Consider the following 22,699-nt stretch of genomic DNA (forward strand, 5'->3'; position numbering starts at 1 on the left):
TGTTCGTCGAACACCTTCGAACACCGTTAAAACCAATGGCAGGCAAACAAAAACACATAGAAACACATAGAAAACACCTTCAAAGGTGTCCAAAAGCTGACAAACTGCTCAGAAGACATAACTAACACATGGAAAAGTGACAAGTACATATAGTCATGCGAAAATAAAAGAGGTGGAGGAGTAAAAGGAGGGGGAGACACAGATATAGGCATGTCATGCCCTTCTAAAATCCAAAAAGTGAGAAGCCGACACGGCCAGTCCGCTCCTGCCCGTGCCACCTCCGTGTCGCCGGGTTTGTGCCAGAGCCGCGGTGAACCCTGACGGCCAGCCCCCCTCTCCCAATACTGGTGCCTGTCCGCTGGTGGGTCGAGCGAGCCCCCCTGTGGTGGAGGCAGCTCTAAGCTTTTTAATTTAAATTGTCTCTCTAATTTGAATGAATACACTTTAAATCCATTTACAAGGATCTATTGGAGGGCAAGTCTCATGCCAGCAGCCGCGGTAATTCCAGCTCCAGTAGCGTCCACTAAAGCTGCTGCAGTTAAAAAGCTTTTATAAGGATCGAGCTCGGCTGTCCACCGCAAGGCATCCTACTGCCAGTCCCAGCCCCTATGCCTTGGGGTGCCTCCTGATGCTCTTCACTAAGTATCCCATGGTCCCGAAGCATTTCCTTTGAAAAAATTAAGTGTCTAAACTACAGGTGGTGCAGCTTGCTTAACAGCCGGGATAATCCGCTTACTAGCAGACACTGCTACTAGGCACAAAGTATTTCCTGGGCTAGATGCAGTTAAAAATTTGTAATTAGATACTCTCGTTGGATGCTGAGAAAGCATTCCATAGAGTCTCCTGGCACGCCATATATGATTCTCTTAAAAAGCTTGGGGTAGGGGTCTAGGGGACCCTTTTATAGCCAAAATCACGGCCCTGTATCGCAATACGTCACCTAGGCTGAAGATAAATGGAACTGTAGCACCCTGAGGGCTCGGTTGCTAAAGACGTATTGCACCTCACCCAGAGGTGTGATATCTCACTCTCAGGTAAGGATGGAGTGTGGATCAGGACCCGACACCTGCATGCATTACACCACATTGCCGTGGGGCAGGGCGACCAATATGCCCCTGAGATGGGCACGACAGTCCCTGTCCCTGGCTGGAGTGGGGGGAGGGAACACTGAGGAAGGGGAACCCTGTAGTGCAGGAGCAGGGAGGAAGCAGTTCCTGGGTGCATTGAGAAGGGAGTATAAAAGGTGGGCACCATCTTAGTTCAGTGCAGAGAAGTCTGAGCAGAAGTGGCAGGGAGCAGGGGCTCTGCATGAGCTCTGCTCCGGAGGCGGGCCTAGTAACAGAGGCCCAGGCCTGGAAGAGGGAGAAGGAAGGAAGAGGAGCGGAGAAGGCTCCAGGAACGAGGAATGAAGGGATCCCAGGGGTGCGGACGGGCGAGTCGCCACCGCACGCCCGAATCCACCTGCGTGGAGGGGTCAGGCCAAAGGGGGAGACCGGTCCCCGAACTAGTGGAGGCAGGAAACGACCCTCAGCTAGAAACCGGAGGCTCTGACATTTTATGTGGCGCAGCCCCTCGCTACACCCGCTAGGAAGGCACCACATAGGGTCAGGGAAACTGGCGCCAAGTTTACCAAGAGGAGGCCCGAGGCAGCCGGACAGAAGTGTTGGTAAGAAAGGCCAGACAAAGGACACACAAAGGGGGTCCTGTGAAGTGCTCCAAAGTTATCTGGGAGTTGTCTGAGCCCCTCACCTGGTGAGCACAGTACGACGTGGGCAGCCGTTACCTGCAGACGTGGTCTGGATAATAAGAACTGTGAGTAAAGGCCCTGAACTGCATCACTGACTCCGTGTCGTTACTGCTGCTGCCCTGCACCATCACCCCCATCCTCCGCATACACTGCCCTGAGGCTATACTCCTCCCGTGGGGAGTTATGCTACGCTCTGCTGCATCCACAACACCAGCCTCAGTGGTCTGCCCTGTAGCGGCGGTTCACTCTGACCGCAATCCACGGGTGGCGTAGTCGGACATTTAAACATGAAAACCACATAAATAGTTCCGCCACTGGTTTGACCGCCCTGAGCCACGGAACTGGGTCGCCGCCACGAAGACTACAACCACCAGCATCCACCAAAAAGGGTCCGGCTCCGGGTGTCCCAAGGCCCAGGGGGTGCGTCAGAACATTTTCATCACCTTTCACAATCACCAATGGGACAAGGCAGTGATGTCCTCTGTCCCCTCTCTTATACATCCTAGTGACGGAGCACCTGCTCTCATCAATTCGCCATAACCCCAATATTAGGTGGATTGAGGTGGGAGGCACCGAGTACAAGTGCTCTCTATTTGCTGATGATGTCCTAGTATATATCACTCAATCACATATATCCATCCATGCTGTTATGGCTGAAATAGATCACTTTGTTACATGGTAAAATTTTAAAATCAATGCAGCGAAGTCTGAGGCCCTCGATGTCTCCCTCCCCAAATCCATATAGGATTCCATCCAGTCCAACTTTCCCTTTGCCTGGCCCTCACAGGGTATCAAATACTTAGGAATTCCTATTCATAGAGACCTCTCCCATCTATGTTATCTTAATTTTGGGCCCTTTATTGAACAACTCCATACAGACCACGGTTGGCAAGTTAGAACTGTAAGATTCACTACGTGAACCACTGGTGTTTTGTGGAAAAGCACATGTACACTGCGTTCCAAATTATTATACAAAAAGTGTTTAGGAGTGATAAGGGAAGAATTTGTTTGTTTGTCAGTTAAACTCATTGATGGTGATGTGTGTCAGGGCTCTTTATATCACTGTAAGCAATTGCAGACACCTGTGCTAATTAGTTTGGCAGGTGTGTCCAATGAAAGGCAAGACTACTTAAGAAGGCTCTCTCACATTATTAAGCAGCCTACACTTTCTGCCAAAATGGGAAAGAAAAAGGATGTGTCGGCTGCTGAGAAGCAACAAATTGTGGAGTGTTTAGGTCAAGGCATGACTACAATCAACATTGTGCGATGATCAGGATGAAGTGTCTTGGCAATCAAGAAGTATGTAGCTGATTCACAGTACACACGTGTGCGTGCTGATAAGGGCAAATTGAGGACTCTTTCCTACAGGCAATTACGTCAGGTTGAAAGAGCATCGGCAAAAAAGCCTTGTCATAGCAGCAGACAAGTTTTTGAAGCTGCTTGTGCCTCCAACGTCCCCCGAACAACAAGATGCAGGGTCCTTCAGAGGTTTGCAGCTGTGCATGCGCCATCCTGTCGACCTCCTCTATCCACTTCACACAAGCAGAAACGGCTCCAGTGGGCCAAACATTACATGAAGACTGATTTCAAAACTGTTTTGTTCACGGATGAGTGCCGTGCAGCGCTCGATGGTCCAGATGGATGGAGTGGAGGATGGCTGGTTGATGGACACCCCACGCAAACACGGCTACAGCGCCAACAAGGAGGAGGTGGAGTAATGTTTTGGGCTGGAATCATGGGGAGAGAGATTGTCGGCCCCTTTAGGATCCCTGAAGGCGCTAAAGATGAACTCCATAATGTATGTGGATTTTCTCAAACAGCACTTCCTGCCATGGTTCAAGAAGAAGAACCGTGTATTTCACAGCAAGATCATTTTTCTGCATGATAATGCACCATCTCATGCTGCACATAAAACATCTGCATCTCTGGCTGATATGGGCATAAAAGGGGACAAACTTATGGTGTGACCCCCATGCTCCCCTGACCTCTACCCCATTCAGAACCTTTGGATCATCATTAAAAGGAGTGTCTATGATGGCGGGAGGCAGTTCACATCTAAGCAACAGCTCTGGGAGGGTATTCTGTCCTCATGCAAAACAATTGAAGCAGAAACCATCCAAAACCTGACAAATTCAATGGACGAGAGAGTTCAGAAGCTCCTTTCGAACAAGGGGTCCTATGTGAAAATGTAACATCACCTAGAATAAAGTTTTGAGTTGAAAACTGTTTGATTTCAGTTTCTAACAACCTGCTAATGCTTATAATTTCAAAAATGACCATTTTTTTGGTCTTTATTAAAATGAAAAGGTTGATCGAAAAGTTTGGGGGATCTAAGAGTGTGGCAACCCAGTAGTCATGATTACTTCGAATTCTGACAATATGAGGGTCATGCTGCAGGTAGTGCAGCAAGAAGGCACTTATGTGCCTTGCGCATCTCGGAGCCCCAAAATTATTTTCCGGGCTAGATGCAGCTAAAAATTATTTTTAATTTTAAATCTGGTGAAGCTTTAGTATAGATTGCCTAATAGGATCAGTGCTGCACACTGCTACAAAGCCCAAATTATTTTCCAGTCAAGATACAGATAAACATGATTAGTAATTTGAAAGCTTAAAACGGTTGGTAGGGTGATTTTAACCAATCATCAAGCTTTTACTCTCCCCAGGATGACACAGGGGTAGAAAAGTCGTTTCGGATCCATGATTTGTTCATCTTTATGAACGTGAGTCTGTCTACATTATCAGTGGAGAGCCGCGTGCGCTTATCTGTCAGCACACCACCAGCAGCACTGAACACACGTTCAGACAGAACGCTGGCTGCGGGGCATGACAAGATCTCCAAGGCGTAAGTGGCTAGCTCCGGCCATTTATCCAGATTGGAAGCCCAAAAAGAGCAAGGGTCCAGTGACACAGTCGTGGCTTCAATGTTTACTTGGAGATACTCCTGTACCATCGTCTCTAGGCGTTGACTATGTGTCAGACTTCTTGTCTCCTGTGGCCTTGCAAAGGATGGGCTAAAAAAGTGGTGAAATGATTCCGCAAAATTGATGTTACCAGCAGATACTGTGGTTCTGTCACGGTTTGAGTGCTGAACACTTGACGGTCCCACGGTTGGCAAGTTGGAACTGTGAGATTCACTACGTGCACCACTGGTATTTTGTGGAAAAGCACATGTAAGATTCTGCAACAGTCTCTGCTGATACTCCTGCATGCGTGCATCCCTTTCTATGGCAGGAATAATTTCTGCAAATTTACTTTTGTACCGGGGATCTAACAGTGTGGCAACCCAGTAGTCAGGATTATTTCTAATTCTCACAATTCGAGGGTCATGTTGCAGGTAGTGCAGCAAGAAGGCACTCATGTGTGTTGCGCATCCAGGAGCACCAAGTCCCTGTTGTGTTGGTGGCGAGGTAACAATCATGCTTCCTTCCTCTGTCCTCTCCCCCCAACCTCGCACAACAGAAATGTGATCAAGGTCTCCCTCATCTGATGAGTCTTCCATCAGTTCGTCCTCCACTTCTTCCTGGGCTCCTGCACCTTCCTCACTAGTTTGGCTGCTACCATGCGCCCTGGTAAAACCATCTCCCCCACCCTCACATGCCTGCCGCCTTGGTGCTGCCGACCGTCTGGACCTTGCAGATGTTAGCCCTTCCGCATACAACTCCTCCTCCTCTACTTCCTCCACCTCCTCTTGTGCCACCACCTGACTCCGAATTCTGTTTAACATGTGCTCCAGCATGTAAATCACCGGAATAGTCATGCTGATAATGGCATCGTCAGCACTAAACATCTTCGTCGCCATTTCAAAACTGTGCAGAAGGGTGCATAGGTCCCTGATCTGAGACCACTCCTCCAGCGTGATTTGCCCCACCTCTGAATCTCGTTGGCCCAGGCTATACGTCAGAACGTATTGCACCAGGGCTTGTCGGTGCTGCCACAGTCGCTGCAACATGTGCAGAGTTGAATTCCACCGGGTAGGCACATCGCATTTTAGCCGGTTAAGTGGCAGGCCCAACGACTTCTGTAGAGATGTAAGTCGCTGAGCTGCGGGATGCGAACGGCGGAAGTGAGCACACAGCGACCGTGCCCTCTGCAGAAGGCCATCTAGTCTGGGATAGTGGGCTAAAAATTGCTGGACAACCAGGTTCAACACGTGAGCCATACAAGGCACGTGTGTGACATTGCCCCGGCGAAGGGCCGCACCCAGGTTTGCAGCATTGTCGCACACGGCCTTCCCTGGTTTCAGGTCCAGTGGAGACAACCATTCATGAAATTGGTTCTCCAGAGCTGACCACAACTCCTCAGCTGTGTGACTCACATTTCCCAGACATTTCAATGTAAAAACCGCCTGATGACGTTGAGCCCTACTGCCAGCATAGTAAGGAGGTGTGCAGGATCCCTTCTGCGCAGTTAGAAAGCTTGTGGCATGACCAGACAGGCTTTGGGTGCAGGTGGAAGACCGAGAGGAGGTTGAGGAGGCAGAAGCAGTGGAGGAAAAATGACATAAAGAGGATTGACGCACAACTCGTGGGGACGGCAAGACTTGGACAGCAGCCCCTTGTCCTGCTGTCACCATAGTTACCCAGTGCCCAGTCAGCGACATGTAATGCCCCTGTCCATGCCTACTCGTCCAAGTGTCTGTGGTGAAATGCACCCTGTCACACACAGAGTTTCTCAAAGAAGCGGTGATGTTGTGTGCGACATGCTGGTGGAGCACAGGCACACCTTTCTTTGAGAAGTAGTGCCGACTGGGCATCTGGTACTGGGGCACTGCGACGGACATAAGGTCTCGAAAATCCTCTGTGTCCACCAGGCGGAAAGGCAGCATTTCTGTAGCCAAGAGCTTGCAGATGGTGAAATTCAACCTCTTAGCTTTCTCATGGCTAGGAGGAAATGGTCTTTTACTTGTCCACATCTGAGGGACCGAGGGCTGGCTATTGTGCTTAGACGGGGTTGATAAGGGTGTCCCCGGCAAACTGCCGGTCTGTGAGGAAGATGCAGGCGGACATGTTAGGTTGCCTTGATCCAAAGGTGGTGCTATCGATGTCGGACAGCGCTCAAGACCAGCTGGTGTTACCACCTCCAAAGAAAATGATGACCTGCCAATCACGCTGGCTGTTGCGGGTAAAGAGGTGGCAGGTCTGCGCCCCAAAACAGGTGTGACTGCTGTCCCCCCAGTCACAGAGGATGAAGAGGCCGCGGATGCACAAGATATGGCAGACGGTGGTTGGCCCGGCCGGCTAGACCGCATTGTAGCACACTGAGCTTCCCACTGCAACTTATGCTTCATGTCCATGTGCCGGTTCATGCATGAAGTACTCAAACTATGTATTTTTTGGCCTCTACTTAGATTTTGCTGACAAATGTTACAGATAACACGAGTTGGGTCATCTTTATCGATCTGAAAAAATGCCCAGGCTATGCAAGGCTTAGCACCCATGTGACCTGAAGAGCCACCACGACTTGTGGTGAGAGGCAGAGTTGTGTTTGAGGATGCAGTTGTTGACGTGCTTCCAGTACTACGTCTCTGTCCAGGAAGGCGCAACCTGACCTCGTCGTCACTAGCATCTTCCTCCACCTCCTCTGCTGACCTCATCTCTTGGCTGACTGTGGGTTGACAGTAAGTGGGATCTCCGACCTCATCATCATCACCCTGTGCGTTATCACACCCGTCGTCCTCAGAGCCAACCTGTTCCTGCCCTGACAAAAAACTAAAGTTGTCGCTCCAATCAGGTATTTGAGTCTTGTCATCGTCTTCCTCATTGTCTCCACCAACAGGAGTTACAGTTTGGGAATGAGGGTCTACATTATGGTCAGAACCTTCTGCGTCTGGTCCTGGATCCGACTCATAAAGATTCTGGGCATCAGTGCAGATCATTTCCTCGTCTGGATTCACAGAAGCGCTGGAGTCGACCTCTGATTCCCAGGCTATAGTATGAGTAAACAGCTCTGCAGACTCAACCATCTGTTCTACCTCATACTCAGACGGGCAGCTGGAGATTTGGGAGCTGTGAGGAAGCAAGTGCGATTTGGGTGACACCTTTGAGGACTGGAGTATTTGTGATGTTGAAGTTGATGTGGAGGAGAGCCCACTTAAAGGAGCACTTGATATCCGTTGAAGCACCTGCTGTTTTTGTGCCTCATCTGGAATTTGTAGCGATTGGCGTGGCCGTAAGAAAGGGATCTTATCACATTGTCCGCTAAAAGAAGTAGACATTTTAGTTTGGCTGGAAGATGGTCTTTCTTCTGCACCTACCCCACGGACACAACCTTTTTTCCCCTTCCCAACACGCCTATTCCCCTTTCCACCAGCAGCAGGCCTTTTTCCACTCATTTTGGTGGTTAACTAATTCACAACTCTGGAGTTGTTTGCACAAAAAAACAATGGATGGTAACCGAGCAGAGCTGAGTGGCCAAACTGTGGTATTAGGCCAAAACTATTGGCTGGGTTAGATGCAGAAAAAAATTATTTTTAATTTGCAACCTGATGGAGGTCAGTATAGATGGACTAATAGACCAAGTCCCACACACCGCTAGAAGCCCAAATATTTTTTCAGAGCTAGATGCAGAAAATTTTTTTATTCAATTTGCAACCTGATGGAGGTCAGTATAGATGGACTAATAGACCAAGTCCCACACACTGCTAGAAGCCCAAATATTTTTTCAGAGCTAGATGCAGAAAAAAATTATTTTTAATTTGCAACCTGATGGAGGTCAGTATAGATGGACTAATAGACCAAGTCCCACACACTGCTAGAAGCCCAAATATTTTTTCAGAGCTAGATGCAGAAAAAAAATATTTTTAATTTGCAACCTGTTGGAGGTCAGTATAGATGGACTAATAGAACAAGTCCCACACGCTGCTAGAAGTCCAAATATTTTTTCAGAGCTAAATGAAGAAAAAAATTATTTTTAATTTGCAACCTGATGGAGGTCAGTATAGATGGACTAATAGACCAAGTCCCACACACTGCTAGAAGCCCAAATATTTTTTCAGAGCTAGATGCAGAAAAAAATTATATTCAGTTTGCAACCTGATGGAGGTCAGTATAGATGGACTAATAGAATGATGCTATGCCCAAAAGATTTTACTTCACTAGGTGCAGTAAAAAAATTGGTATTCTATACACAGGTGGTATATCTTGCAACACAGATAGGCTACTCCACTGACTAACACACTCTGCAATAGGCCAAAAAGGATTAGCTTTGCTAGATTCAGCCAAATGCTGTGAAAAAAACTTGAACAGCACTGGCACAGACCTGCCTGGCAAAAACTGATAGGAACTGATGTAACCTAGTCCTGAAAAGGACTCCAATTACAATTAGTCTTTACTCCCACAATCTATCTATTTAAGAGCACAGACCTGCCTGATAAAAGTCGTAGGAAATGCTGTAACCTAGTCCTTAAAAGGACTGCAATCACAACTATTCCCTACTCCCAAGCTATCTGTATATTTGTGCGAAAATTGGCTTGAAATTAACAAGGTATAGCGCACACAGCAACAGCGGTGCCGTCTAACACGCAGCTGCAGCAGTGAGAAAATGGTGGCGACGGGGAAAATGGCTTGGTCTTATAGGGCAAGGACATGTGACATACACTGCCAATCACACATGCCCTTGCTTGTGTGAAAAAAAGCACTTCGCTCCGTGTGTGCGCTGCTGATAGGCTGACAGATTGCACCTCCCCACTGCAAATGCGGGAAAGAGAAAAAAAAATGGAGATCTTCATTGTTCCTGCAGAGATCCATCCCCTGCCCCTCCCCCCGCCCCGCTGTACACTCAAACTGCGTATTAACATTAATTTTCATCATTACTGAGAAAAAATCCAGTTATGATTTTGGTGCACGAACAGTTATCGAACATAACCTCGAACAGCCGAATTTTTCTCAAATTGTTCGTGTTCGCCGACCGGCTCGAACACCGCCCAAAACAGCTCGAATTTGAGATTGGCGAACAGTTCGAGTAGAACAACGCTCATCTCTAATTATCGCTCCCACAGTTGATTTCTTCACACCAAGCTGCTTGCCTATTGCAGATTCAGTCTTCCCAGCCTGGTGCAGGGCTACAATTTTGTTTCTGGTGTCCTTCGACAGCTCTTTGGTCTTCACCATACTGGAGTTTGGAGTGTGACTGTTTGAGGTTGCGGACAGGTGTCTTTTATACTGATAACAAGTTCAAACAGGTGCCAGTACTACAGGTAATGAGTGGAGGACAGAGGAGCTTCTTAAAGAGGAAGTTACAGGTCTGTGAGAGGCAGAAATCTTGCTTGTTTGTAATTGACCAAATTCTTATTTTCCACCAAAATTTGAAAAAAATTTCTTTCCAAATCAGACAGATTTTCAGGATTTGTTTTCTCATTTTGTCTCTCATAGTTGAGGTCTACCTATGATGTCAATTACAGGCCTCTCTCATCTTTTTAAGTGGGAGAACTTGCACAATTGGTAGCTGACTAAATACTTTTTTTCCCCACTGTATAACATAGTGCCTGCAGATTGGACTGCATTTTCATGGTGACAGGTTCCTTTTAACAGCCTTACCTTGGCTAAGTCTGAAACTTACAGTATCTCCTCATACACTACGTTATTATGCAAATGCTATTTTTCTCTGATTTATCTAAAGGGTCGATGCAAATGAGTCAGTATAATGTTCAAATCGTCAACAGAGAGTATAAATCACATGTTATTGGACAAATCTCCCAATGATAACAAAAAATTTTTCAAAGATAAAAAATACTCAAAATGCACTGTTCCAAATTATTATGCACAGCACAGTTTCCATTTTATTGGCTGTAAAAAACGGAAAATGGTCATTTGTTGAATTTGCAGCATTAAGAGATCATATTCACTGAAATCAAAAGCTTTTTCAAGCAAAAACATCTTAACAGGGCAAGTTACTGTACATATTAACAAGTTACGTAGGACATATTCTATCACTTTGACAATTCTTGCATTCATTGAACTTTTGGAGTTTTTAGATTTTTTGCAGTCATGCATCAAGATGATATTACTACAAATGGCATGGTTCTTCTTTTTGTACCATGGAAGAAACTGGTCAGTCAGAACTCTATATACTTTTCCGACGTCATTTTCTCACCTTCTGTGACCCTAAAGGAGCCTACAAGCTCTTTCCTCAAGATTCTGGACCAAGACAAGACTCTGCCACCTCCTTGCTGACGTCCCAGCATTGACCATTCACCAACCATCCACCACTCCATCCATCTGGACCATCCCTGGTTGCATGGCACTCATCAGTATACACGACTGTTTTAAAATTAGTCTTCAAATATGTCTCTGCCCACTGCAACCATGTTTGCTTTTGAGCACTGTTTATGGGGACCCAAATAGTAGATTTATGTGCAACTGCAAGCCTCTGGAGGATCCAGTTTCCGGGGCTCCAGAGGCACCAGCAGCTTTAAATACCTGTTTGCTTCTTTGCAAAGGTATTTTAGCAGCTGCTCTCTTAATCTGATTAATTTGTCTGTTAAAAACCTTCCTCATTATGCCTTTATCTGCACAAACCTGTCTGTGCTCTGAATCAGACACAAATCGCTTAATAGTACGATGATGACGCTTACGTTTTTGTGAAATATCTAATGTTTTCATACCTTGTCCAATGCATTCCACTATTTGTAGAATTTATATTCTATTTATAGAATTCTTAAATGTTAAAATCAATGATTTTTCTATCATGGTACTTTCTGCTGCAGAACTTAAAGGTGAAGGCCATCTGTACCTAGTGATTTGTTTATTTTAGTGTTTTTGCGGTGCAGAAGCTGGAGAAAAAGTGGGGGTAAATCCACACTGCCAACGGTATCAACTGTAGAGAGTCAATGAAGCAATTCAAATGCCGTTTTTATTCAACGCGTTTCAAAGCACACCTGCTTCTTTCTTTTTTTTTTCTCTCTGTGGTTTGTCCTGAGGAAGAAGCAGGTGTGCTTCGAAATGCATTGCATAAAAAATACATTTGAATTTCTATTCCCTCTCTCTACATTTGATACAGCTGGCAGAATGGATTTATCCCCACTTTTTCTTCAGCTTCTACATGACATACCATTGTGGATCTGCAGCAGCCTATAAATTAAGTAACTAATACTGGGGTTGTGACTTTCACAATCTCGCCAGGTGACCATTTCCTCATCCTTTGATCCTCTTTTTAACCGGGATAAGACCCTATTGTGCGATTTATCTTTCCAGATTCCTTTATAATAGTGTTTTTGAGGGGGCACTATACTTCTTACTAGGTAAAGTTAGGCAACATTAAATGGTATTCATAAACATGTCATCTCAGCATAAATATCCCTAGTTGGCCTGACTTATGAAAAATGTCATTTTTATTTTTTCTCCAGGTTTTGGAGCAGGATATCAAACCTCACCACCATCTGGATTTGGAGGGGCTCACCCAGGTATAGACCAATAGTTACTTGTACTTATATGATTTCTTTTGTTATAATATACCACATTGTAGCCAAGTATTAGAAATCAGTTTTTGGACTCAATCCCGTGACCTTTGCTGTGTGGTCTGTTTCCAACTCTGTTGAGCCACAGCCCACTTTGTCCCTGTCCAAATTCTGATGGTTATTTTGTCCTTGCTTTCATTTTCTTGGTTTGCTTCTCTTCCGGTGATGTACAATACAAAGTTATATTGTGGTACCTTGTCCCCACAATATGCTAATCTATGTATGGCTAAACTAGAGGAGTTTTTGTCATCTTGCTTTATTAAACCTCTAGCATACTTCCACTATATTGATGATCTGCTAAAAATCTGGACAGGCTCAAAAGATGATCTGCTGACCTTCCACGATAACTTCAACAGGTTCCACCCAACCATCAGGCTCACCCTCAACTTCTCAAAATTCCAAATACATTTTCTGGACACGACCATATACACCAAAGACAACACCATACAAACATCAATTTACCATAAGCCCACAGGGCATCCGGCATATCTTAGATGGAACAGCTTTCCTCCTAGACACACAAAAAAATCCATCATCTACAGTCAAGCTCTGAGGTACATTCGAATCTGTTCAGACAGCAAGGACAGAAAACTGCAGCTGCTATCACTGAGGAATACTTTCCTACAACAAGGATACCATCCACTGGTAATAGATGAACAGAACCACAGAGCCACAAGGATACCAAGAAGCAGCCTCCTGGATTACAGACAGAGGGAGGACAACAACAGAGTACCTCTTGTGGTCACATACAACCCCCACATGAACATCCTAAGGAAAATTGGTGCTGATCTCGAACCCATATTCCACAGAGACCAGAAACTGAAAGAAATATTCCCAGAACTACCACTTCTCTCCTACAAACAGCCCCTAACTTAAGGAATCTCCTTGTCAGAAGTGTCCTCTCATCACCATCAGTGATGGGCACATTCCCATGTAAAACCAAAAAATGCAAAACTTGTACCCACATGTTACCATCACATTCTGTCCGTATACCAAACTACAAAATCATGGATGTCTTTTCATGTACATCCTTCAATGTGGTATACATGATGCAATGTACAATGTGCTCGGAAGGTGTGTATATTGGAGAAACTATGCAAAAACTGCAAACGAGAATGAATTTACACAGACATATAATTAAGAATGAACTGGACACGCCTGTGGGAAAACATTTCTCTAGCCTGGGACACTGTATGACAGATTTAAAAGTCTTAATACTGAAAGGTAATTTCATGGATGACAGGGAGAGAAAAATCTGGGAATTCAAATTGATAAGGATGTTCAATTCCTTAACAACAGGACTCAATCTAACACCTGGGTTTATGACTCACTACATGGACACAATTCACACCTCCAGATAATTAAACATTCCTAGAGCCTCTTCTCCATTTGCAACAAAAAATCCTAATTTGATCTCCTTGACTTATCAGTAGGAGGCATCACCCCTTACACCTCATGAACAAATGTTTGCTGTAACATCTCTCAAATGTTGTGCCTTGTATCTTTTGAATTAATTTGTAATATTGCCTGACGAAGGAGCCTCTGTGCTCTGAAAGCTTGCATATATATTTTTTTTCTGGTTAGCCAATAAAGGTATCACTCCGAGAATACTTTTGTCATTTTGGGCATAAAAGTATTTACTTCTCTTCCGGTGTTTTACATTTTCTCTTTTGGTTCTTTCCTATCACATTTTAGGATGGACTTTATATAATCACCTCTCATTGCCTTCCTTTGCTGGCTATACTTGTATGTAGATGGTGTTAGGAGGTCCAGCTCCTAAACTCGGAATTATCTTTCTCAATTAATCCCAGTTGTTTTTCCAGCAGTCTGTCTGTGAGTCCTCCCTCCCAGCACCCTTCCCTTTCTTTTATGTGTGAGGTTCTGGGAGGTTTTTCACTTAGTCCGGTTATTTTTTGGTTCTCTGTATTTATCCCTGTCTATTCTGTGGGAACGTGTTTAATTTCTTACCCTGGGTTCTCGTGTATTCCTGCACACTCTCCTTTTCCTTTGTAGAATTTGTGTTGCGACCTCCCCTCTGGTTCCTCAGGAGGTACGAGAAACTCCTCCACAGACTTTTAGGGAGCCAGGTCTGAGGAGGTGTGTTTTTAGTTGTGTGGTTAGGGACTTTTATAGTCTGTACAGGGACCAGTTGGGTGCAGATACGACATCTCTCTTTGTAAGTCCTTTCCTTCAAGTGTTACCTGTATGAGTGTGTGAACAAGTTCAAAACATCAGTGACCAAAAATATCATACTGTACCCATAATATGCCACACTGTAATCAAATCATACGATATAACAAGCCTTCATAATACAGCATATTAGATGCCCCCTAATTCATACTATATATAATGTTTAAATATTATGTCTTACTTTACATAGATACATAATATGCCTAAATATAATGTGATACAGTGCAGAAATAAAAAAATATGTATGTAAATATGAATGCAGTTGTTACATGGATATGATTGTATTTCATCTTAAGTATGCTTTTTTTCATTACTTGTCTTAAAAATCTTGTTTTGTCATACAGGTGTAGAACAAGCTTATCCAATTGGAGCAAAGTCCATAGATATAGTCAAAAAAAATTGTTATACAATTAATTTTTGTTTGAGGGAAGTAGAAAATAATTATTTATTGAGCAAATAAAATATTCTGTATAACACTTGATAGTTTGAAGTACAGGAAAACCAAAAAGAATAAACTAAGGGGCTCTTAACATTGAGAAGGGGCACCATATCACTTATATTAGGGTGCCAACCTCTGTGACCAGGTAGGGGAAAAAATACGATTCCATTAGTGACTTTAGAGCACATCTCTTACCCTTCACTCTTTAACCTCAGTTATTATTTGTGTATGTTTATTTATATTGTCTATTTATTCCTAATAATTTTAACGAATATTGGAATAAAGAATATTTTTAGTTCTTTTTTTCAGCTTTGTTTACTAGTTTGAAGTACAGTATCATTAGTGTTCCCATATGAGCCATAAGATTTTGGACTATATTTTCATAATAGATTAAATTGTCTACTGTAAATGAATCTAGCTTTAGTACTATTGCTTATGTGATTAAAAAAAAGTATTTTGACTCTGTTGAAGAGGGAATATGACTTAGTGCAGATTGACGTGGATTAAAGGGACTCTGTCAGTGTAACGGGGCGGGTGGTGGAACCACTGTACCTTGGTGCAAGGAGACACCGGAGGGGCGTAACTAGGTGCCTCACCGAATCCAACCCTAGATCCACGGTGGCTTAATGACTCCATGATCCAAGGAGGGACGGGGAAGGTGGACCAGGTGCTACTCCGGAACTGACCTCGGATGGTAGGCAGCTGACCCCCAACGACTGGAGGCAGACACAGACAGACACGGCTGATAGTACATATTCTGGGACCTGGAACTACAGAAAGTGTCAACACCAATTAAGTTGCAAAGGCACCTCCATATTTGAGGAGGTGCCTTAAATTGCCAGAGTCCACTGGCCATTGGCCGGGGACACTTTAGGAAGGTGCACGCACAGTCCCATTAAGAGGATGGGAACGCGCGTGCTCGCCCTAAGCACAGTGCCCGGGGATCTGCTGCCGTGCGTGCACCCTGGGCTGTGTCTGAATAGAGGGAGGACGCCGGAGCAGGACCCTCCGGCCAAGGGCCGCAATGGTAAGGGGATCGGCGTCTCTGCCGGGGAATGCGGGTAAGAGGCTGAGACGCCGGTGGTACAGTCAGCACAGAATGACTGTTCAAAACTAAGTCCTGCCACTCAGTGTTTCAAGGTGGGGCTAATCATTTATATACAACTGCTTGTTTTCTCTCTATCCCCCCCCTCTTCTTTGACGGATCTGGCTTCATAGAGTCAGAGAAGGGTGGAGAAAGATGAAAACCAAGCAGGCTGGAAGGTGCATTTAAATTAATGTTCCCCGCCGTTAAGTACTGAGCTCCTGTACTTGGTTTGAACTATAATTCTGTGCTGACAGTCCCTTTAGGATATGTCAATATACTCCAAAATTTGGTTTCAAAAATAGGCCTAAAAGTAAGTGAAGCAAGAGGTGGTGTAAAGTTTGATAAAACAAACAATGAACCCATAATTGGATCCAACAGGTAATTATGAAGGTTGGACTATAAGGACGCTTGCAGATTTGTGAGCAGGAGGCTGAAGACCAGCACTCACAATCACTGTGATAAGAAAGCAAGCAAAGATGTCTCCAGCAGGACCAGGGTTGTATATATCTTGTTAAAACTTCACTTTTAATTTCAAATTGTAAAAGCCAAGGATGAGTTACAGAATGAGCAATATAGCGGCTCTTAGGTACAGCACATTCCAACGCGTTTCGGCTAAACCTTATTCATGGAATAATGTGAGAACTAAGCCTACTAGCTAAAGTTAAATAAAACACACTTCTTGGTGATTGCTTCAGGTGTTGGACCACAGCCCAGAGGAGAATTAACCCATTATTGGCAGCTAAAATTAACTACAGCAAAAAAGCACAAAAACTACATAAAATTGGACATGAGATAGAATGGAATACAAAATTAGTGGAAATACAAAATGAGTGAGAGATACATGCAGAAACAAAAACAAAAAGATCTTTTATGCCGTGGAGCAGTAAAACACATAATAATGATCATAATAATCACCCCTTATGTCTGGTGAGCATGACTGTTTAAACACCATTAGAGTATAAATATAGTTAGTATATGTAGTCCTATAAAAAAAAAAAAATTTTATGGAACAAGGATGCAAAAGTCATAAATATAAGCATTGAACAATAAAGCAGTTAAACAGTTAGACAGTGCATTCTATTAAGACCACAAAGGAAATATATTATCAAAGTACTGTCGAACATAAATACGTGAGACTAAGTGTATTGTAAAATGAGATCCTGTCTCACATTCAGACCTTGCGGAAATCTAGTACACAAAAGAAAAATCCAGAATCACTGTGGTGTCCTACTATGGAGTGCTCGGCAAGCTACATGGTTCCCTATTCAAAGCTGTGTATAGGGGCCCCAACCCACAGAAAAAAAAGAGTAGATGTGTTCTGTTACCAACACTGTGTTAGTTACCTAATTATGGCCTTTCTGTCTGCCAAGCACAAGAACCTAATTGATCCTACCTCTGCGTATCAGGATAAGGTCTATTAATCACAAGTCAGTATTTTTCATCCAAATTTTTAAGTCAAAACCAGGATAGGCTCTAAAATGCAGAAAAGTTTGTGACTCTTTCACTCTTTCAGTTATAGGTTTTCTTTCTGTAGGTTCTACTCTTGATTTGGGCTAACATTTAATACTGATGCAAAAAAACTGACTAAATGCTGATGTATAAATAAGGCCTTATTCATATTAGATGTGCCCCTGATGGAGCCATTGAATTCCATTTCTGTTCCTTTATGACAGTGTTCATCTTTATGTTCTTGTGCCCAACTAAAGTCTACTTGCCCACTATAGAGGTCAAACTTACAGGTTGACCCGATGATTTATACACTACTCAAAAAAATAAAGAGAACACTTAAACAACATAATTTAACTCCAAGTAAATCAAACTTCTGTGAAATCAAACTGTCCACTTAGGAAGCAACACTGATTGACAATCAATTTCACATGCTGTTGTGCAAATGGAATAGACAATAGATGGAAATTATCGGCAATTATCAAGACACCCTCAATAAAGGAGTGGTTCTGCAGGTGGGGACCACAGACCAATGCTTTCTGGCTGATGTTTTGGTCACTTTTGAATGTTGGTTGTGCTTTCACACTTGTGGTAGCATGAGACGGACTCTACAACCCACAGAACTTGCTCAGGTAGTGCAGCTCATCCAGGATGGCACATCAATGCGAGCTGTGGCAATAAGGTTTGCTGTGTCTGTCAGCGTAGTGTCCAGAGGCTGGAGGTGCTACCAGGAGACAGGCCAGTACACCAGGTGACGTGGAGGGGGCCATAGGAGGCAACAACCCAGCAGCAGGACCGTTACCTCTGCCTTTGTGCAAGGAGGAACAGGAGGAGCACTGCCAGAGCCCTACAAAATGACCTCCAGCAGGCCACAAATGTGCATGTGTCTGCTCAAACGGTTAGAAACCAACTCCATGAGGGTGGTATGAGGGCCCGATGTCCACAGATGGGGGTTGTGCTCACAGCCCAACACCGTGCAGGATGCTTGACACAGAACACCAGGATTGGCAAAGTCGCCACTGGCGCCCTGTGCTCTTCACAGATGAAAGCAGGTTCACACTGAGCACATGTGGCAGACGTGATAGAGTCTGGAGATGCCGTGGAGAGCGATCTGCTGCCTGCAACATCCTTCAGCATGACCGGTTTGGCAGTGGGTCAGTAATGGTGTGGGGTGGCATTTCTTTGGAGGGCCGCACAGCCCTCCATGTGCTCGCCAGAGGTAGCCTGACTGCCATTAGGTACCGAGATGAGATCCTCAGACCCCTTGTGAGACCATATGCTGGTGCGGTTGGCCCTGGGTTCCTCCTAATGCAGGACAATGCCAGACCTCATGCGGCTGGAGTGTGTCAGCAGTTCCTGCAAGATGAAGGCATTGAAGCTATGGACTGGCCCGCCCGTTCCCCAGACCTGAATCTGATTGAGCACATCTGTGACATCATGTCTCGCTCCATCCACCAACGTCACGTTGCACCACAGACTGTCCAGGAGTTGGCGGATGCTTTAGTCCAGGTCTGGGAGGAGATCCCATAGGAGACCATCCGCAACCTCATCAGGAGCATGCCCAGGCGTTGTAGGGAGGTCATACAGACACGTGGAGGCCACACACAATACTGAGCCTCATTTTGACTTGTTTTAAGGACATTACATCAAAGTTGGATCAGCCTGTAATGTGTTTTTACACTTTAATTTTGGGAGTAACTCGAAATCCATTGGTTAATAAATTTGATTTCCATTGATGATTTTTGTATGATTTTGTTGTCAGCACATTCAACTTTGTACAGAACAAAGTGTTCAATGAGAATATTTCATTCATTCAGATCTAGGATGTGTTATTGGAGTGCAGTACACTCCTAAGACCTTTAGTGGATGTGGGCCCGATTGACATGCGGGCTGCACTAGGAGGAGACAATTTTTCATGATTGTACCAATGGAGGTTTTACCACTTGATTAGGGAAGTAAGCATGGATCAATCATGTTTGATGGGGTATATAAAGAGGGCAAGTGGCAGCTTAGGATAGACTGCAAATCATCAGCAGGATACCCTACAATATTTCTATCCTATTTTTTCTCCTGATGAACCTGGAACCATACGGGGAAACGCGTCGAGTATACTGGGGAGGCAGGATCTCTGCACATTGAGATGAGTAACCCTTTATGCACTTTAACCCTTCATGCACTTTATCTAAAGTATATAAATTGATAGGAGGTATTGCATTATCTGTACATGCTTCTTATCTTATGACTTATTTTGCGAGGGTACCTGCCGTTGTGCCTCAGTTTGGGGAATTATTCATTTATATTGTCATTTTGGAGTACTATTCCTGCCTGGTAACTGTCTTGCTAAATGCAGCAAATGAGTAGGTATATCCACATGACAGTATTAGATGGTATATTGAGATGAATGAGGGGATTTAAGAACCATTATTTATGTTTCTAGCACCATCTTTACCGGGAATCTTTTTGGAACTACAGTAGACGAGTAATATCTATTAGTTGTACTCCTAGTGGTTTATCTTGCTACTGTGATCCATGACTGTTATATTAGGATAGGCTTCTCTGAGAGACATCTAACCTTTGGGTCTCTCCTTAGTCTGCATGTCGCCTTGTTAGACGTTATAGCCTATTGCTTAATATTTTGAGTATCTATTTACATTGACAGCATTGGATCATTTTTCTAATATCATTTATATGCCTATTTCTGCGTCATGTAGGATTTGATGTGTGCCTCAAGGCAATATTTTACTATTATCTATTAAAGGTTATTTTTTAATGGGTTTTTCTTTGATGTTAGATATTTTTATGTACCCATGAAGTTATTCCATTTCTGTGATGTGATTTTGTTGTCAGCACATTCAACTTTGTACAGAACAAAGTATTCAATGAGAATATTTCATTCATTCAGATCTAGGATGTGCTATTTGAGTGTTCCCTTTATTTTTTGAGCTGTGTACATTTTAATGTTTTGAGGCTGTGCTGCATTCCTTCCTAGGATAATCCGGAGACTTTCAATGGGAATTTGCAGAATCCCTAAACATGTTATGTCAGTATAAGTAACCCTTTTTTGTCTAGTCTTCAATATTCACTTTTATTTTTTATACAGGAGTTGGAGTAGGTTATCAGACTTCACCACCATATGCAGTTGGAGGGGCACAGAACCCAGGTATGCAATAATTATACTATATTGTACCCAAATAATAGAAATCAGTTCCCCAAAATATCATATTGTACCCAGATAATATACCACACTGTATTCAAATGATCATCTAAATATTATGCCATAACGAACACAGATAACATGATATTCTTTGCTCAAATAAAATGTAATGCAGTGCACAAATAATAAACCAATTTGTACCTTACTGTATTTATGTAAATGTTAACATGTACTTGTTACATGGATGCAATGCTGTCTCATAGCAAATCTTTGCAAAACAAGTATCCTTTTTTATTTATCTCATGTTTCAAAATTGCCTTGAATGAGTGAAAGTGAAGAAACACTGCTGTGCCCCGTTTAATATTGCTCCAATTGTGTCCTACATCCTGTGACACTCGAGTCCTGTGATGAGCGAAGTGTACTGGAGCATGTTGGGTCACTTCTTCAGCCTGTCCAGACTTGTGATTCATTGGGGACAATTACTGATACTAAATCAGCCTAGTGGCACAGCAGAGCAAATCTGAGCTGTCACTGGGACACATGCTCTCCATCTATATTGACCATATAAAATACTCTTTATGGCTTTGTGATGACACAGCCTTTATTCTTAATTATGCCAGATGTATTTTTCAGTAGGTCAAGAGACATAAGCCATTGTTCATATGAGCCTGAACTTTGACTCTTGAATTGATTGTTGATTTGTTGAATGCTTGTTGACTACCTATTGTATCTGTCCCTGAAGCTTATTGTTCTGCTATCCTTGAGGGACACTTTCTTTCCCCTGATGAAACCATCTTGATGGCGATACACGTGGGGCCTCCTTCCTCCACCCACCCATGATCTTGTGTTGCAGACTCAGGCATAGTATTTGTTGCATTGTCATCAGCTCATCCCAGGGCTGGTGCTTGTCTTCATTGAGCAGGTTTTGCTTCACTCCTTAGCTTCACCGTTATTGGCAATAGTGCTGGGAAGTTTACATGTTACGCTGCATATGCATAATTTAGTGAGATTACACCATTTCCCTCTCTTATTAGTCCATATTTTGGCAGCTTTTGGCCATTCAGGTCTCTTTCCTTCCCCATGCACTTGCACTTTGGAGATATTTTCTCTTATGGTTTACATGTGGCTCTCAGCTCTGTATTATTAACTTGGGATTGTGTTTTCATCTGTTATTATGACAACATTTATTCCTTCTCTGTGATTATTTCTTAGCCTGTGGTCTGTTCAGCTGGGTGTTGTAGGGTTGTCATAATCCTATTATGGGGTATTTGACTTGTTTGTACTGTTTCTGGTTTTAATTGTTTTTAATCTTTTTTGCTTGTGTGTTTTGGTTCATTAAATGTAGTAATAAAATCATGTTATTTGTTTAGAGATCCCCATGTGTGGCATTTCTTTTTCTTCCTCCAACATCCTTGAGGGACAAAGGCGCAGGTTAATTGAACAATTGATGTTTGTTAATTTGGTTAATGCCTGCTGACTACCTATTGTATCAGTCCTTGCGGCTTGTTGTTCTGTAAACATTAAGGAACAAAATATGCATGTTATTTGAGCACTGGAACAATGAGAGATGACCTCCTCCCACCTCCCCCCCAAACCTGTGGATAATGGCCTGAATAAGAGCTATAGACTTTGAAAAGAGGGCTATGCCTCTGTTTCCAGAGACTCTACAGGATAACAACAAAAGAACTGTGGCTCCAACCGGAGGAATACAGAGTTGATTCACTGCCCAACACTGAACCCATGAAGATGCTTGGAGAACCCAGGTTGGGACAATCAGGTCACCTGACCACATGAGATAAACTAACAAGTTCATCAGCTCACAGGTGTAGAAGATAAATTGAAGCAGGGCACAATATAAAACAAAGAAAATATGAAAGGGTCACATGAGCGTATAAAAAATCTGTCCGATCTGCATCAAGAAAAGTTGGAGGATTTTTTTTTCACTTCTCATCCATGTGCTGTCTATATGTAATCCTTTTTGTTACTCCGCACTGCAGTTATTAATCATTTACAGGACCATTTACAGTTTCCTGTTACAGAATTGTAAAGTATCGGTAAAAATGGGATGCTTTACTGTGTACTGCATCCAATTTTTTTTCTCACACCCATCCGATCTCAGAGTGAAATCTCAACATACTGTGATTTTCTTCACATACAGATTCTGTCAGAGAAAAAAATCGATC

At 43.6% G+C, this 22,699-nt stretch overlaps 1 protein-coding gene across 5 annotated transcripts in view; it reads left to right on the forward strand.

Moving 5' to 3' along the window:
• LOC141160946 (uncharacterized) overlaps nucleotides 1–22,699 on the forward strand; it is a 175,908-nt gene that overhangs the window by 47,149 nt on the left and 106,060 nt on the right. For all 5 annotated transcript variants that reach the window (XM_073645740.1, XM_073645739.1, XM_073645742.1 and 2 more), the window contains exons 4-5: nucleotides 12,090–12,146; nucleotides 20,463–20,522. In XM_073645740.1, the coding sequence (XP_073501841.1) occupies nucleotides 12,090–12,146; nucleotides 20,463–20,522 (117 nt within the window). The remainder of the gene's footprint in view (nucleotides 1–12,089; nucleotides 12,147–20,462; nucleotides 20,523–22,699) is intronic.

This window comes from Phyllobates terribilis, unplaced genomic scaffold (genome assembly GCF_046119375.1).
Source record: "Phyllobates terribilis strain yellow unplaced genomic scaffold, ASM4611937v1 Scaffold_9__5_contigs__length_417890890, whole genome shotgun sequence".
Taxonomy (NCBI): domain Eukaryota; kingdom Metazoa; phylum Chordata; class Amphibia; order Anura; family Dendrobatidae; genus Phyllobates; species Phyllobates terribilis.